Source organism: Salmo salar, chromosome 24 (assembly GCF_965601325.2).
Source record: "Salmo salar chromosome 24, fSalSal1, whole genome shotgun sequence".
NCBI classification, from domain to species: Eukaryota; Metazoa; Chordata; class Actinopteri; order Salmoniformes; family Salmonidae; genus Salmo; species Salmo salar.
This window is the reverse complement of record NC_138314.1, coordinates 2242730-2261863: the sequence shown is the minus strand read 5'-3', so window position 1 is coordinate 2261863 and position 19134 is coordinate 2242730. Positions and strand designations below refer to the sequence as shown.

At 42.5% G+C, this 19134-nt stretch overlaps 1 protein-coding gene across 3 annotated transcripts in view; it reads left to right on the top strand.

The window, feature by feature from the left end:
- LOC106584891 (tight junction protein 2) overlaps positions 1 to 19134 on the top strand; it is a 115849-nt gene that overhangs the window by 66917 nt on the left and 29798 nt on the right. For all 3 annotated transcript variants that reach the window (XM_014170512.3, XM_082968389.1, XM_082968388.1), the window contains one exon: positions 11182 to 11235. In XM_014170512.3, the coding sequence (XP_014025987.3) occupies positions 11182 to 11235 (54 nt within the window). The remainder of the gene's footprint in view (positions 1 to 11181; positions 11236 to 19134) is intronic.

Here is a 19134-nt window from a genome sequence, read left to right as displayed (position 1 = left end):
GGTTTCTCTTTGTAGTCCATAATAGTTTGCAAGCCTTGCCACATCCGAACAGCATCAGAGCCGGTGTAGTAGGATTCAATCTTAGTCAGTATTGACGCTTTGCCTGTTCGATGAGGGCATAGTGGAATTTCTTATAAGCGTCCGGATTATTGTCCCGCTCCTTGAAAGCGGCAGCTCTAGCCTTTAGCTCTGTGCGGATGTTGCCTGTAATAATGGCTTCTGGTTGCGATATGTATGTATGGTCACTGTGGGGCCGACGTCGTCAATGCAGTTTTTGATGAAGCCGGTGACTGAGGTGGTATACTCCTCAATGCCATTGGATGAATCACGGAACATATTCCAGTGTCTGCTAGCAAAACAGTCCTGTAGCATAGCATCCGCGTCATCTGACCACTTCCGTATTGAGCAAGTCAAATCAAATTGTATTAGTCACATGCGCTGAATACAACAGGTGTAGACCTTACAGTGAAATGCTTGCTTACGAGCCCATAACCAACAATGCAGTAAAAAAAACGAGTAAGAATAAGAAATAAAAGTAACAAGTTATTAAAGAGCAGAGTCACTGGTACTTCCTGCTTTTGCTTGTAAGCAGGAATCAGGAGTTTAGAATTATGGTCAGATTTGCCAAATGGAGGGTGAGGGAGAGCTTTGTATGCTTCTCTGTGTATGGAGTAAAGGTGGTCTAGTGTTTTTTTTTCTTCCTGGAGTTGCACATGTGACATGCTGTTAGAAATGAGTTAAAACAGATTTCTATTTTATTTCACCTTTATTTAACCAGGTAGGCCAGTTGAGAACAAGTTCTCATTTACAACTGCGACCTGGCTAAGATAGAGCACAGCAGTGCGACACAAACAACACTGAGTTACACATGGGATAAACAAACGTACAGTCAATAACACAATAGCAAAAGTCTATATGCAGTGTTTGCAAATGTTATAAGATTAGGGAGGTAAGGCAATAAATAGGCCATGGTGGCGAAATAATTACAATTTAGCAATTAAACACTGGAGTGATAGATGTGCAGAATATGAATGTGCAAGTTGAGATACTGGGATGCAAAGGAGCAAAAAATGTAAAAATAACAATATGTTGATGAGGTAGTTGGGCGGGCTATTTATCGATGGGCTGTGTGCAGGTGCAATGATCGGTAGGCTGCTCTGACAGCTGATGCTTAAAATTAGTGAGGGAGATATAAGTCTCCAGCTTCTGTGATTTTTGCAATTCGTTCCAGTCATTGGCAGCAGAGAACTGGAAGGAAAGGCGGCCAAAGGAGGAGTTGGCTTTGGGGGTGACCAGTGAAATATACCTGCTGGACCGTGTGCTACGGGTGGGTACTGCTATGGTGACCAGTGAGCTGAAATAAGGCGGGGCTTTACCTAGCAAAGACTTATAGATGACCTGGAGCCAGTGGCTTTGGCGACGAATATGAAGCGAGGGTCAACCAACGAGAGCATACAGGTGACAGATGACTTTGGTGACAAAAGGGATGGCACTGTGATAGACTACATCCAATTTGCTGAGTAGAGTGTTGGAGTCTATTTTGTAAATGACATCGCCGAAGTCAAGGATCGGTAGGATAGTCAGTTTTACGAGGGTATGTTTGGCAGCATGAGTGAAGGATGCTTTGTTGTAAAATAGGAAGCCGATTCTAGATTTAATTTTGGATTGGAGATGCTTAATGTGAGTCGGGAAGGAGAGTTTACAGTCTAACCAGACACCTAGGTATTTGTAGTTGTCCACATATTTTAAGTCAGAACTGTCCAGAGAAGTGATGCTAGATGGGCGGGCAGCGATCGGTTGAAGAGCATGCTTTTAGTTTTACTTGCATTTAAGAGCAGTTGGAGGCCACGGAAGGAGGGTTGTATGGCATTGAAGCTCGTCTGGAGGTTTGTTAACCTCTTGGGGCTAGGTGGGACGCTAGCGTGCCACCCGTGGTGCACTCCATCAACAGCAGGTGCATTTCAAGAGCGGCAAATTTGAATCCAAATAAATGTCAAAATTCTAATTTTTCAAAAATACAACTATGTTACACCATTTGAAAGATAAACATCTCCTTAATCTAACCACGTTTTACGATTTCAAAAAGGTTTTACGGCGAAAGCATAAATTTAGAGTATGTTAGGACAGTACATTTACAAGAGTTGTGTGTAATGTTTTGTCAAGTCAAAGACAGGGTCACCAAAACCATAAAACCAGCTAAAATGATGCACTAACCTTTTACAATCTCCATCAGATGACACTCCTAGGACATTATGTTAGACAATGCATGCATTTTTAGTTCTATCAAGTTCATATTTATATCCAAAAACAGCGTTTTACTATGGCATTGATGTTGAGGAAATCGTTTCCCTCCAATAACCGGCAGTCAAGTCAGCGTCAGAAATTAAATAATTAAAATTAGAAAACATTGGTAAAATATTATATTGTCATTTAAAGAATTATAGATTTTCATCTCTTGAACGCAATCAACTTGCCAGATTTAAAAATAACCTTACTGGGAAATCACACTTTGCAATAATCTGAGCACTGCGCCCAGAAAAATACGCGTTGCGATACAGACTAGACGTCATGTTGGGGAGATCTAAAATCGAAAATACTATGTAAATAATCCATTACCTTTGATTCTCTTCATCAGATGTCACTTCCAGGTATCACAGGTCCATAACGAATGTAGTTTTGTTCAAAAAAGCTCATCATTTATGTCCAAAAATCTCCGTCTCGTTAGCACATGATGTAAGCCAGCCGGACTTCTCGTCATGAACGAGGGGAAAAAATATATTTCCGTTCGTTCAAACATGTCAAACGTTGTATAGCATAAATCATTAGGGCCTTTTTTAACCAGAACATGAATAATATTCAAGGTGGACGAATGCATACTCTTTTATAACGTATTGGAACGAGGGTACCCAACATGAACTAGCGCGCCAGGTGTCTAATGGGACATCACCGTTCCATGGCTCTTGTTCGGTCAGATCTCCCTCCAGAAGACTCAAAACACTTTGTAAAGGCTGGTGACATCTAGTGGAAGCAATAGGAAGTGCCAAAATATTCCTAAACCCCTGTGTTTTTCAATGGGATAGGTTTAAAGTCAATACAACACATCAGGTATCCACTTCCTGTCAGAAAATGTCTCAGGGTTTTGCCTGCCAAATGAGTTCTGTTATACTCACAGACACCATTCAAACAGTTTTGGAAAATGTAGGGTGTTTTCTATCCATATATAATAAGTATATGCATATTCTAGTTACTGGGTAGGATTAGTAACCAGATTAAATCGGGTACATTTTTTTTATCCAGACGTGCAAATGCTGCCCCCTAGACCCAACAGGTTAACACAGTGTCCAAAGAAGGGCCAGAAGAATACAGAATGGTGTTATCTGTGTAGAGGTGGATCAGAGAATCACCAGCAGCAAGAGCGACATCGTTGATGTATACAGAGAAAAGAGTCGGCCCGAGAATTGAACCCTGTGGCACCCCCATAGACTCGCAGAGGTCCGGACAACAGGCCCTCCGATTTGACACACTGAACTCTATCTGAGAAGTAGTTGGTGAACTAGGCGAGGCAGTCATTTGAGAAACCAAGGCTGTTGAGTCTGCCGATAAGAATGCGGTGATTGACAGAGTCGAAAGCCTTGGCCAGGTCGATGAATACGGCTGCACAGTATTGTCTTTCATCGATGGCGGCTATGATATCGTTTTGGACCTTGAGCGTGGCTGAGGTGCACCCATGGCCAGCTCGGAAACCAGATTGCATAGCGGATTTAAGTTTGCCTGCATAAATCCCCGGTCACTAGAAGTGCCGCTTCTGGATGAGCATTTTTCTTGTTTTCTTATGACCTTATACAGCTCGTTGAGTGCAGTCTTGGTGCCAGCATCGGTTTGTGGTGGTAAATAGACAGCTACCAATAATATAGATGAGAACTCTCTTGGTAGATCGTTTTGCCTACAGCTTATCATGAGGTACTCTACCTCAGGCGAGCAATACCTCGAGACTTCTTTAACCTCTATGGGTTACGTACTCAACAGCCAGTGTAATCCCGTGGCGCGTTATTCAAAAACCTAAAAAATGCAAAAACTTCAATTTTTCAAACATATGACTATTTTACACCATTTTAAAGACAAGACTCTCGTTAATCTAACCACACTGTCCGATTTCAAAAAGGCTTTACAACGAAAGCAAAACATTAGATTATGTCAGCAGAGTACCCAGCCAGAAATAATCAGACACCCATTTTTCAAGCTAGCATATAATGTCACATAAACCCAAACCACAGCTAAATGCAGCACTAACCTTTGATGATCTTCATCAGATGACAACCCTAGGACATTATGTTATACAATACATGCATGTTTTGTTCAATCAAGTTCATATTTATATCAAAAACCAGCTTTTTACATTAGCATGTGACTAGCATTCCCACCGAACACTGCCGGTGAATTTACTAAATTACTCACGATAAACGTTCACAAAAAGCATAACAATTATTTTAAGAATTATAGATACAGAACTCCTCTATGCACTCGATATATCCGATTTTAAAATAGCTTTTCGGTGAAAGCACATTTTGCAATATTCTCAGTAGATAGCCCGGCATCACAGGGCTAGCTATTTAGACACCCAGCAAGTTTAGCACTCACCAAAGTCAGATTTACTATAAGAAAAATGTTATTACCTTTGCTGTCTTCGTCAGAATGCACTCCCAGGACTTCTACTTCAATAACAAATGTTGGTTTGGTTCAAAATAATCCATAGTTATATCCAAACAGCGGCGTTTTGTTCGTGCGTTCAAGACACTATCCGAAAGGGTAAATAAGGGTGACGAGCATGGCGCAATTCGTGACAAAAAAATTCTAAATATTCCATTACCGTACTTCGAAGCATGTCAACCGCTGTTTAAAATCAATTTTTATGCCATTTTTCTCATAAAAAAGCGATAATATTCCGACCGGGAATCTGCTTTTAGGTAAACAGACGAAAGAAAATAAAGCATGGGGTCGACTCGGGCACGCGCCTAAGCCCATAGTACTCTGATCGGCCACTTGCCAAAAGCGATAATGTGTTTCAGCCAGAGGCTGCCTCGATATCGTTCAGCTTTTTCCCGGGCTCTGAGAGCCTATGGGAGCCGTAGGAATTGTTACGTTAGAGCAAAGATCCTCAGTCTTCAATAAAAAGAGCCAAGATGAAACACAACTTGTCAGACAGGCCACTTCCTGCATGGAATCTTCTCAGGTTTTGGCCTGCCATTTGAGTTCTGTTATACTCACAGACACCATTCAAACAGTTTTAGAAACTTTAGGGTGTTTTCTATCCAAAGCCAATAATTATATGCATATTCTAGTTACTGGGCAGGAGTAGTAACCAGATTAAATCGGGTACGTTTTTTATCCGGCCGTGTCAATACTGCCCCCTAGCCCTAACAGGTTAATACTGCACCAGAGAGGTAATTTTGTTTTTGTATTGGTTCCCCCATCCATGTCTTTACCATAGAACCATACAGGAAAAGTAGTGGTTTTGCATCAAAGTCGAGACTTATCTTCATGACTGAGTTCACGGGTCACCAGTACTATATGTCATGGGGCATTTTAATTCAGTGTGAAAATGGAACAAAAATGTCCATAGATGTTTTTTCCAGATTGCAAGTAAGAATCTACTTTGCCTTCAGAAAGTATTCATACACCTTGACTTAGTCAACACTTTGTTGTGTTACAGCCTGAATTCAAAATGGATTATATCGAGAAAAAAATTCTCACTAATCTACACACTATACCCCATAATGACAAAGAAGAAACATGTTTTTTGAAATGTTTGCACATTTATTGAAGAATAAATATTGAAATATCGTATTTACATAAGTTTTCACACCCCTGAGTCAGTACATGTTTTGATCACCTTTGGCAGCGATTACAGCAGTGAGTCTTTCTGGATACATCTCTAAGAGCTTTGCACACCTGGATTTTACAATATTTGCACATTCTTCTTTAAAAAAATGTCAAGCTCTGTCAAGTTGGTTGTTGAACATTGTTAGACAGCAATTTTCAAGTCTTGCTATAGATGTTCTAGCTGATTTAAGGTAAAACTATAACTCGGCCACTCAGAATCATTGAATGTCATCTTGGTAAGCAACTCCAGTGTATATTTGGCCTTGTGTTTTAGGTTATTGTCCTGCTGAAAGGTGAATTTGTCTCCCAGTTTCTGTTGGAAAGTAGACTGAACCAGGTTTTCCTCTAGGATTTTGCCTGTGCTTAGCTGGATTGTTTTCTTTTTAACTCCCCGAAAACAACCTAGACCTTGCCGATGACAAGCATACCCATAGCATAATGCAACCACCACCATGCTTGAAAATATGAAGAGTGATACTCCGTGATGTGTTGTGTTGGATTTGCCGAAACATAACTTTGTATTCACAGCCACAGTAAAAAACAATGCAGTTTTAATTTACTTTAGTGCCTTATTGCAAACAGAATGTATGTTTTGGAATATATTCTGTACAGGCTATGTTCTTTTCCCACACATTTAGGTTAGTATTGTGGAGTAACTACAATGTTGTTGATCTATCCTTAGAGTTTCATGGCTGTGATAGGAGAAAACTAACTGCTTTAAAGAACCATTGGCCTCATTGTGACATCCCTGGGCGGTTTCCTTCCTTTCCGGCAACTGAGTTAGGAAGGACACCTGTATCTTTGTTGTGACTGGGTGTATTGATACACCATCCAAAGTTTAATTAATATCTTCATCATGCTCAAAGAGACATTCAATGTCTCTTTATTATTTTATCTACCAATAGGTGCCCTTCTTTGCGAGGCATTGGAAAACCTCCCTGGTATTTGTGGTTGAATCTGTGTTTGAAATTCACTGCTCGACTGAGGGGCCTTACAGATAACTGTATGTGTGGGGTACAGATATCAGGTCATCATTGAAAAATCATGTTCATCACTTTATATTGCACACAGAGTGAGAATGGAATTGTATTTTACTTCTGAAGTTATTTATTCAATACATTTCAGCTTTTAATTTTCAAAAATGTCTAAAAACACAATTCCACTGACATTATTGTGTATTGTGTGTAGGCCAGTGACACAAAATCTCATTTAAAATTAAGGCTGTAACCACAAAATGTGGAAAAAGTTGAGATGTGTGAATACTTGCTGAAGTTAATGTATTTTCACAGGGAGTGCCTCGAGATAATATGAAGGTAGTTTAAATGGTGTGTGTGATGAGTAGCTCAATATTGCTTCATCCCCTTCTCTGTAGTGTTAACATGCCTACCCTGTGCTAAATAAATCCGATTCTCCCTAACATTAGGAATCTTTGGTGAATGGTCGATATGTTTTTTTGGGGTCCACCATCGATTTCGATATTTTGGGGGACAAAACTTGAAACTTGAAATATCTGCTGATATACTGTTTTACAGTGACATTTTCTCCCAAATTGCCATCCCAAAGAGTAATTGTCCAAGAAATATTCTTGCATTGTTGATTTCTTAGATTGTGACAATAATGACACATCATAAGAATGGCCGCAAATGTTCAGATGAGCAGGAAATTCCCTTTTTCATCCTATTTATGGCATATCTGTTATCGGTGGAACGAATATATCAGTCGGGCTCTAGTCTTAAGACTTTGATACAAAGTTATACCTCTTCCATACTGTGATGATCAGTATCACATCTACTCTGTATTCAGCTAATGTTCAGTAACTCATGTAGTATTGTGTTAAGATGATTGTAGTAAAAAACGGATGTATCTAATAAAGAAGCATGTACTGTTTGCAAAGATAATATTCTGTAACTTAAGTTGTTGTGTTAAAGTATCGTTCACTAACAATGTCTGTAATGTTCTGTTCACTAACCGTTAGGGCTGGGTATTGCCAGGGACCTCATGATACGATATTATCACCATACTTAGGTGGTGATACGATATGTATTGTGATTCTCATGATTCTAAATATATTGCGATTTGATATTCCAAAATTATTGCTCACTATACTGTGTTATGTATGTATGTATGTATGTATGTATGTATGTATGTATGTATGTATGTATGTATGTACAGTACGAGTCAAAAGTTTGGACACACCTACTCATTCAAGGGTTTTTCTTTATTTTTACTATTTTCTACATTGTAGAATAATAGTGAAGACATCAAAACTATGAAATAATACATATGGAATCATGTAGTAACCAAAAAAGTGTTAAATAAATCAAAATGTATTTAATATTTTAGATTCTTCAAAGTAGCCACCCTTTGCCTTTTCACAGGGAGATCATCCGTTCACCTACTCTGCATCTCACAAAGAAACGGCGGTTGGAACCAAAAATCTCAAATTTGGACTCATTAGACCAAAGACAGATTTCTGCCAGTCTAATGTCCATTGCTCGTGTTTCTTGGCCCAAGCAAGTCTCTTCTTATTATTGAGGTCCTTTAGTAGTGGATTCTTTGCAGCAATTCGACCATGACGCCCTGATTCACGCAGTCTCCTCTGAACAGTTGATGTTGAGATGTATCTGTTACTTGAACTCTGTGAAGCATTTATTTGGGCTGCAATTTCTGGTAACTGTAATGAACTTATCCTCTGCAGCAGAGGTAACTCTGGGTCTTCCTTTCCTGCGGTGGTCCTCATGAGAGCCATAGCTCTTGACATTTTCCGGATAGACTGACTTTCATGTCTTTAAGTAATGACGGACTGTCGTTTATTTTTGCTTATTTGAGCTGTTCTTGCCATAATATGAACTTGGTATTTTACCAAATAGGGCTATATTCTGTTGTCACAACACAACTGATTGGCTCAAACGCATTAAGAAGGAAATAAATTCAAGGCACACCTTTTAATTGAAATGCATTCCAGGTGACTACCTCATGAAGCTGGTTGAGACAATGCCAAGAGTGTGCAAAGCTGTCATCAAGGCAAAGGGTGGCTAAAATATATTTTGATTTGTTTAACTCTTAGTAGGTGTGAGTAGGTATGTCCAAACTTTTGACTGGTACTTTATATATATTACATAAAAATAAAAAAATACAAATGAATACTTGGAGTCAAAGTATCGATACAATATCGCCCAAAATTGTTCCTCATCAGTATTCGATACCGGGATTTGATGTTCTAAACATATTGCTCACTAATGTTATATGGCTGCTGCAGAGAGACAGAAAGCATGACAAAATTTGTTTTGGTCAGTAATGGCTAGGGCTGTGACAATTACGCAATATTGGGTAACGATTAATTGTCATGCAAATTGCTACGACATACCTAATGAATACAACACAGCTTTGGTGACACCTATGTCTCAAAAACAAATGGTTTTGACCACTTGCAAGTTTTGGAAATGAAGCTTCTCCTTCCGACCGTGCTGTTCTGCTTGTAAAATGATTGCCAACTTTACCCACTTAATGTAAAAATAATTAACTGCTAAACTATATCTACTTTAATATAACGTTTAATGTTTTTATTTAACCTTTATTTAACTAGGCAAGTCAGTTAAGAAGAAGTTCTTATTTACAATGACAGCCTACAGGGAACAGCGGGTTAACTGCCTTGTTCAGGGGCAGAACAACAGATTTTTACTTTGTCAGCTCGGGGATTCGATCCAGCAATCTTTCGGTTACTGGCCCAACGCTCTAACCACTACCTGCCACCCCGGCATTTTCAAGTTGAATCCCCACTTCTCCTAAAATGAATGTATTATGACGCAAAAAGAGAATGTGTACACGGTTATTGTCCATAATTATCGGTTACACAATTATACAATAAAAGTCTCACTATTTAAAAACAAGATGGAGAACAAGCTATAGGATGAAAAACCAGAGTTTTGGTGCTGGTACAGCCAACAAGCTTTCTTTTTTTTACCAATCAATACTAGGAGTCAAAGGACGAATAAACTCAGCAAAAAAAGAAAGGTCCCTTTTTCAGGACCCTGTCTTACAAAGATCATTCGTAAAAATCCAAATAAATTCACAGATCTTCATTGTAAAGGGTTTAAACGCCTAAGACAGCGCTACAGGGAGACAGGACAGACAGCTGATCGTCCTCGCAGTGGCAAACCACGTATAACAACATCTGCACAGGATCGGTACATCCGAACATCACACATGTGGGATAGGTACAGGATGGCAACAACAACTGTCCGAGTTACACCAGGAACGCACAATCCCTCCATCAGTGCTCAGACTGTCCACAATAGGCTGAGAGAGGCTGGACTGAGGGTTTGTAGGCCTGTTGTAAGGCAGCTCCTCACCAGACATCGCCGGCAACAACGTCGCCTATGGGCACAAACCCACTGTCACTGGACCAGACAGGACTGGTAAAAAGTGCTCTCCACTGACGAGTCGCGGTTTTGTCTCACCAGGAGTGATGGTCGGATTCACGTTTATCGTCAAAGGAATGAGCGTTACACCGAGGCCTGTACTCTGGAGCGGGATCGATTTGGAAGTGGAGGGTCCATCATGGTCTGGGGCGGTGTGGCACAGCATCATCGGACTGACTGAGCTTGTTGTCATTGCAGGCAATCTCAACACTGTGCGTTACAGGGAAGACATCCTCCTCCCTTATGTGGTACCCTTCCTGCAGGCTCATCCTGACATGACCCTCCAGCATGACAATGCCACCAGCCATACTGATCGTTTTGTGTGTGATTTCCAGCAAAACAGGAATGTCAGTGTTCTGCCATGGCCAGCGAAGAGCCCGGATCTCAATCCCATTGAGCGCTTCTGGGACCTGTTGGATTGGAGGGTGAGGGCTAGGGCCATTCCCCCCAGAAATGTCTGGGAACTTGCAGATGCCTTGGTGGAAGAGTGGGGTAACATCTCACAGCAAGAACTGGCAAATCTGGTGCAGTCCATGAGGAGGAGATGCAATGCAGTACTTAATGCAGCTGGTGGTCACACCAGATACTGACTGTTACTTTTGATTTTGACCTACCCCCCCTTTGTTCAGGGACACATTATTCAATTTCTGTTAGTCACATGTCTGTGGAACTTGTTCATTTTATGTCTCAGTTGCTGAATGTTGTTATGTTCATACAAATATTTACACATGTTAAATTTCCTGAAAATAAATGCAGTTGACAGTGAGAGGACGTTTATTGTTTTGCTGAGTTTATAATATAGTCCGAAATAATACTGCGTTATGTAACTATCTATTTTTTCCCCCCCATCACTACTAACTGTTTTGTTCTCGGTCCACAGAGCTCAGGAATGGAGGAGACTGTTTGGGAGCAGTACACTGTGAACCTACAGAGGGTGAGTTGAACTCTCTCTGTCTCTCTCTGTCTATAGACAGTGGATTCGGAAAATATTCACACCCCTTGACTTGTTCACAAAAAAAATATGTTACAGCCTCATTCTAAAATGTATTACAAAAAAAAGTTCTCATCAATCGACACACATAACGACAAAAAAAACGTAAAAAAACATAATGACAAAGCGAAAACACCTTATTTACGTATGTATTTAAACCCTTTGCTATGAGATTTGAAATTGAGCTCAGGTGCATCCTGTTTCCATTGATCACGCTTGATGTTTCTACAACTTGATTGGAGTCCACCTGTGGTAAATTCAATTGATTGGACATGAATTGGAAAGGCCCCACAGTTCACAGTGCATGTCAGAACAAAAATCAAACCATAAGGTAGAAGGAATTGTCCGTAGATCTCTGAGACATGATTGCGTCGAGCCACAGATCTGGGGAAGTGTACCAACCAATTTCTGCAGCATTGAATGTCCCCACAAACACAGTGGCCTCGATCATTCTTAAACGGAAGAAGTTTGGAACCACCAAGACTCTTCCTAGAGCTGGCCGCCCGGCCAAACTGAGCAATAAAGGGAGAAGGGCCTTGGTCAGGGAGGTGACCAAGAAGCCGATGGTCACTCTGACAGAGCTCCAGAGTTCCTTTGTGGAGATGGGAGAAACTTCCAGAAGGACAACCATCTTTGCAGCACTCCACCAATCAGGCCTTTATGTTAGAGTGGCCAGACGTAAGCCACTCCTCAGTAAAAGGCACATGACAGTCCACTTGGAGTTTGCCAAAAGGCACCTAAAGGACTCTCAGACCATGAGAAACAAGATTCTCTGGTCTGATGAAACCAATATTGAACTCTTTGGCCTGAATGCCAAGTGTCACGTCTGGAGGAAACCAGGCACCATCCCTGGGAGGGATAGATGAACGGAGCAAAGTACAGAGATCCTTGATGAAAACCTACTCCAGAGTGCTCATGACCTCAGACTGGGGCCAAGGTTTACCTTCCAACAGGACAACGATCTGAAGCACACAGCCAAGACAACGCAGGAGTGGCTTCGGGACAAGTCTCTGAATGTCCTTGAGTGGCCCAGCCAGAACCCGGACTTGAACCTGATCAAACATCTCTAGAGAGACCTGGAAATAGCTGTGTAGCGACGCTCCCCATCCAACCTGACAGAGCTTGAAATTCTGCAGAAAAAAATGGGGAAAACTCCCAAATACAGGTGTGCCAAGCTTGCAGCGTCATACCCAAGAAGACTTGAGGCTGTAATTGCTCCCAAAAGTACTTCAACATAGTACTGAATAATATGTAAATGTGATATTTCAGATCTTTTTTTAATATACATTTGCAAACATTTCTAAACCTATTTTTGCTTTGTCGTTATGGGGTATTGTGTGTAGATTGAGGGGAAAAAATGTAATCCGTTTTAGAATACGGCTGTAACATAACAAAAGTCAAGGGGTCTGAATACTTTCCGAATGCTCTATATATTTGTGTGTGTGTGTGTGTGTGTGTGTGAGAGAGACTACAAAGGGGTAGTTAACCTGTGACTTTTAAATGTACTGGCCCTGGATTTCTCTCCTATGGTCTCTCCCCAGTGGATGTTCACAGTGTAGTGTGTGTGGTGTTTTGCCTTTGCCATCAGCAAAGGACCATAGCAGGTGAGTTGATTCCATTTGAAACCAGGACATTAAAACACCCTGATTTTGGTGATTTTCATTAAATGTAATCCATAGAATTGTCCTTTGAAAGAAGGTTTGTTGACATATTTGTATTTGTATCTGAAAGCGTAGTTGAGAATAATGAATCTAGGTTGGCATATTTATGACATGTTGGCCTTACCCAGGACTACTTTAAAGGTAATGAACAGTCAAAATCATGTTTTCATGAAATTGGATGATATTTGAAGGAAACCAGATCAAACTATGATAACCAAAGTATGAAAAGTGACTGTTGCTTCTACATTGATAAAGTTTGATCATAAAGTTACTGGTCCCCTCCCCCATGTCAAGCACTTGGATTCATTACTAAGGGAACAAGGTGACATCACCTTAACTCTAATTTTAATAGACCAATAGTAACATGATCATTTAAATAAGTACCGTCTTGTAACCAACATCGGAGAAGGGGTGTTTGCAGGTGGGTGTGATTTATATACCTAGATAGCTACTCTAATTGTGACCAACATTTCACTGTTGGGTGTCACCAAATATAATTACAAGTTTACCCTATTCATCTATGGCAAAGATACTCAAATTTTTCCCCTTTCATCTGTTTATGATGTTAGGTAGGTCTTCAGCCAGCATGGAACAAAAGGGGGTGAAGGGTAGTTCAAAACTCTGACGCTGTTGTCAAGTTAACACATCCGTCAGTGCTGCTGTGAAACGCATCACAAGAGAAATGCCAAACGGGAGATAAATAAAAGTATTATAGAATTGATGCAATTTAAATGTTGTTTGAGTTACTTTGTGTATCACCACATTTACTGCAACACTGCTCAATGCATCCAAGTTGCTTGACATACTGTAGGTGTTTCAAAGAGCAGTCATTCAAGGCGAGCTCATGAATATAAGCTCCTTGCCCACTCACTCTGTCTTTTCAAACTTCCTGGTAGTTATCCATGAGAGGAAAAAGTACTTTTCAGAATAACTGTTCAAGACCTTTAAGACTCTGTATTGGTGTCATATAAAGCTTTACTGCTTGCTCTGTAATATTAGTATTTTTATTTCATATATTTTTTCACATGATGTTCAATGATATAAACTCAGCAAAAAAAAGAAACATCCCTTTTTCAGGACCCTGTCTTTCAGAGATAATTTCTAAAAATCAAAAATAACTTCACAGATCTCCATTGTAAAGAGTTTAAACACTATTTCCCATGCTTGTTCAATGAACCATAAACAATTAATGAACATGCACCTGTGGAACGGTCGTTAAGACACTAACAGCTTACAGACGGTAGCCAATTAAGGTCACCGTTATGACAACTTAGGACACTAAAGAGGCCTTTCTACTGACTCTGAAAAACACAAAAAGAAAGATGCCCAGGGTTCCTGCTCATCTGCGGGAACGTGCCTTAGGCATGCTGCAAGGAGGCATGAGGACTGCAGATGTGGCCAGGGAAATAATTGGCAATGTCTGTACTGTGAGAGGCCTAAGACAGCGCTACAGGGAGGCAGGATGGACAGCTGATCGTCCTCACAGTGGCAGACCACGTGTAACAACACCTGTACAGGATCGGTACATCCAAACATCACACCTGCGGGACAGGTACAGGATGGCAGCAACAACTGCCCAAGTTACACCAGGAACGCACAATCCCTCCATCAGTGCTCAGACTGTCCCTAATAGGCTGAGAGAGGCTGGACTGAAGGCTTGTAGGCCTGTTGTAAGGCAGGTCCTCACCAGACATCACCGGCAACAACGTCGCCTACGGGCACAAACCCACCGTCGCTGGACCAGACAGAACTGGCAAAAAGTGCTCTTCACTGACGAGTCGCGGTTTTGACTCACCAGAGATGATGGTCGGATTTACGTTTATCGTGGATGGAATGAGCGTTACCCCGAGGCCTGTACTCTGGAGCGGGATCGATTTGGAGGTGAAGGGTCCGTCATGATCTGTGGCAGTGTGTCACAGCGTCATCGGTCTGAGCTTGTTGTGCAGGCTCATCCTGACATGACCCTCCAGCATGACAATGCCACCAGCCATACTGATCGTTCTGTGCGTGATTTCCTGCAAGACAGGAATGTCAGTGTTCTGCCATGGCCAGCGAAGAGCCCAGATCTCAATCCCATTGAGCACGTCTGGGACCTGTTGGATCGGAGGGTGAGGGCTAGGGCCATTCTCCCCAGAAATGTCTGGGAACTTGCAGGTGCCTTGGTGGAAGAGTGGGGTAACATCTCACAGCAAGAACTGGCAAATCTGGTGCAGTCAATGAGGAGGAGATGCACTGCGGTACTTAATGCAGCTGGTGTCCACACCAGATACTGACTGTTACTTTTGATTTTGACCACCCCCCATCCTTTGTTCAGGGACACATTATTCCATGTCTGTTAGTCACATGTCTGTCTCAGTTGTTGAATCTTATGTTCATACAAATATTTGCCCATGTTAAGTTTGCTGAAAATTAACACAGTTGACAGTGAGAGGACGTTTCTTTTTTTGCTGAGTTTATTAAAACATTTGCAAAATATTATTCATATTGATATGGTACAATATTCATAAATGAACGTAAAAAAATGTATTTAAATAAAAACACTACTCATAGTGCAGAGCAAGCAGTAAAGCTTCATATGACACCATTGTGGAGGCTTAAAGGAGGCATGGGTAAGGCCAAAATGTCATAATTATAATTTATTTAGTTTTTTGATAAAAATCTTGAATATTTGTCAACAATTCTTCCTCCAAAGGACCATTCTATGAATTAAATCTTGTGAAAATATTCCAAATCATGGTCTTTTCTTGTCCCTGTTTTTGTATGGAATCTCTCTGGTTTGTGTTGGCTCTCACTAGGGCTGGGCGATGTGGCCAAAATATCATATCATATGGTATTTTTCAAATTGTTGACGGTATTTGATGGTATTTTATGTTTTTGATTCATGAAAGTTATACATTTGCTTTATGTGTAGTGTGTGACCCTTGGGTGGCAACACATATATTCTAAATTATTTCAATGGGTCTTTCTCCATTTGGATTGTTTTATACTGTTCAATTCAACTTTCACCCTAAAATAATTTTCTGCATTTCCTGTACTCATTTGAGATCATTTCCACACTGCCATGATATGGGCAAAAATACTAGGCCTTATTTTTAACCAAATGTTGCAATTGCGATTTAGATCAAAACACTTGGGTAAACTTTTGGAATCATGGAAATGGAATGTTTATTATAATTCTATAGTTAGAATATAAATAATAGTGGGCACTTTGAATACAGTGTTGTTTGACATGACAACTAATGAAAATGCCACGGACAACTTATTGTGACAGGGTAGGAACCAAAGTGATGTTCAGTGTTTCCTAGGGGACCCTATAATCTTTGACTACATTAAATATTTATTCATATAGCTAACATAATCATGCTTCGCCTATTCCTCTTTGATTTAGAAGATACTGTTGCGTAAACAACATGCTGATTTTAGCCTCCACCAGTACTGGTATCAGGCTGTATTAGTTAGCTACGTTTGCTCTGACTCAGTACTTTTATTAGCTAGCCAGCTAACACGATTTAGCTTAACTTGTTAAGAAAATACAATCTAGCTGTTTGCAGATGTAAGAAACACAAACTAATATTGTAATTATAGAATGCTTGTGGATTTATATTAAGATCAAAGTGAAAACAACATTGTTGTCATCAGCATTGTTGGATGTGCTGCATTGACCATGCAGACTGAACGAAAATGTCTCGTGGTCAAGCAACAACAAATGCGCTCCTTGAGTGACGGGATGGGACTAGGTCTGTGTGGAAAGCTGCACAGAGAATGTAAAAACCCAAACCGGTCCGTGCATAAATACCGGTGTATATAGTAAAATACGGTATACCGCCCAGCCCTAGCTCTCACCGTGTGTGTATGTGCGCGAAATACGCATGCGTGCATGCATGCGTGTATGTGAATCTCAACTCCCTTTACTGAAGCCTCCAGTCAGGCACAGTATCCCCAGAAGAGAGGATGTCTCTGTAGTCACTGACTGTAGTAGATAGGATCAACGTTTTTATCAACATTATCAGATTAACAACAAACAGACCGCTTCCCAAATGGCACCCCATTTACTATATAGTGCACTACTATATAGGAAATATAGGGCGGCAGGTAGCCTAGTGGTTAGAGCGTTGGGCCAGAAACTGAAAGGTTGCTAGATCAAATCCCTTAGCTGACAAGGTATAAATCTGTCATTCTGCCCCTGAACAAGACAGTTAACCCACTGTTCCTAGGCTGTCATTATAAATAAGAATTTGTTCTTGTAACGTCGTTGGTAGTCGTGTTTGTAGGAATGAGGCGCAGGAAGCAACGAGCACAGGGAGTGGTGTTTTTTAATAACACTTTGAAGGACGGAAACAAAGTTCCCAAACACAAGGGAATAAATACAAGGTGCGACAATGCCAAGCCGACACGAACAAGACAGTCGATAACAACAAATTAATCCCGCACAACATAGGAGTGGGCCAGCTAAACTAAATAGCCCCTCTAATGGCTAATTGACCACAGGTGTCTAAAATTTAAAAAAAGGGAAAAGCAATAGGGAATCGGTGGCAGCTAATAGGCCGGTGACGACAACCGCCGAGCGCCACCCGAGCAGGAGGGGGCGCCACCGTCGGTGGGAATCGTGACAATACCCCCCTCCTGACGCGCGGCTCCCGCAGCGCGCCGACACCGGCCTCGAGGTCGACCCGGAGGGCGAGGCGCAGGGCGATCCGGATGGAGGTGGTGGAAATCCCTCAACATAGATGGGTCCAGGACGTCCTCCGCGGGCACCCAGCAACCTCTCCTCCGGGCCGTACCCCTCAGTCCACGAGGTACTGCAGGCCCCTTGCCCGGCATCTCGAGTCCAGAATGGCCCGTATGCTGTACGCCGGGGACCCCCGATGTCCAGAGGGGGCGGAGGGACCTCCGGCACCTCATCTTCTTGAAGGGGACCAGCTACCACCGGCCTGAGGAGAGACACATGAAACGAGGGGTTAATACGGTAATAGGAAGGGAGTTGCAACCGATAACACACCTCATTTATCCTCCTCAGGACTTTGAAGGGCCCCACACACTGCGGCCCCAGCTTCCGGCAGGGCACGCGGAGGGGCAGGTTCTGGGTTGAGAGCCAGACCCTGTCTCCCGGTGCGAACACGGGCGCCTCACTGCAGTGGCGGTCAGCACTCCTCCTCTGCCGCGCACTGGCCTCCTTTAGTGAGTCCTGGACGGCTCTCCAGGTCTCCTTGGAGTGCTGGACCCAGTCCTCCACCGCAGGAGCCTCGGTCTGGCTCCGGTGCCATGGTGCCAGGACCGGCTGGTAACCTAACACGCACTGAAAGGGTGATATGTTAGTAGAGGAGTGGCGAAGTGAGTTCTGGGCTAATTCAGCCCAGGGAATATACCTCGCCCACTACCCTGGCCGGTCCTGGCAATACGACCTCAGGAACCTGCCCACCTCCTGGTTCACCCTCTCTGCCTGCCCATTGCTCTCGGGGTGATAACCGGAGGTCAAACTGACCGAGACCCCCAGCCGCTCCATAAACGCTCTCCAGACCCTGGATGTGAACTGGGAACCTCGATCAGAGACAATGTCCTCCGGCACCCCGTAGTGCCGGAAGATGTGGGTAAATAGGGCCTCCGCAGTCTGCAGGGCTGTAGGGAGACCGGGCAATGGGAGGAGACGGCAGGACTTAGAGAACCGATCCACAACCACCAGAATCGCCGTGTTCCCCTGAGAGGGGGGAAGATCTGTCAAGAAGTCGATGGACAGGTGCAACCATGGTCGTTGTGGAACGGGGAGGGGCTGTAACTTCCCTCTCGGTAGATGCCTAGGAGCCTTACTCTGGGCACACACCGAACAGGAAGAGACATAGGACCTCACGTCCTTAGCCAAGGTGGGCCACCAGTACTTCCCCCTTAGACTCCGCACTGTCCTCGCCTCACCAGGATGACCCGCAGTAGGTAGCGTGTGCGCCCACCAAATCAACCGATCACGAACACCGAGCGGCACATACATGCGCCCCACGGGCACCTGCGCAGGCGCAGGTTCCAACACCAATGCCCGCTCGATGTCCGCGTCCACCTCCCATACCACTGGTGCCACCAGCGTAGAGGCTGGAATGATGGGAGTTGGATCGATGGGCCGGTCCTCCGTGTCATAGAGACGGGAAGGCGCGTCGGCTTTAGTATTCAGGGAACCCGGTCTATAGGAGATGGT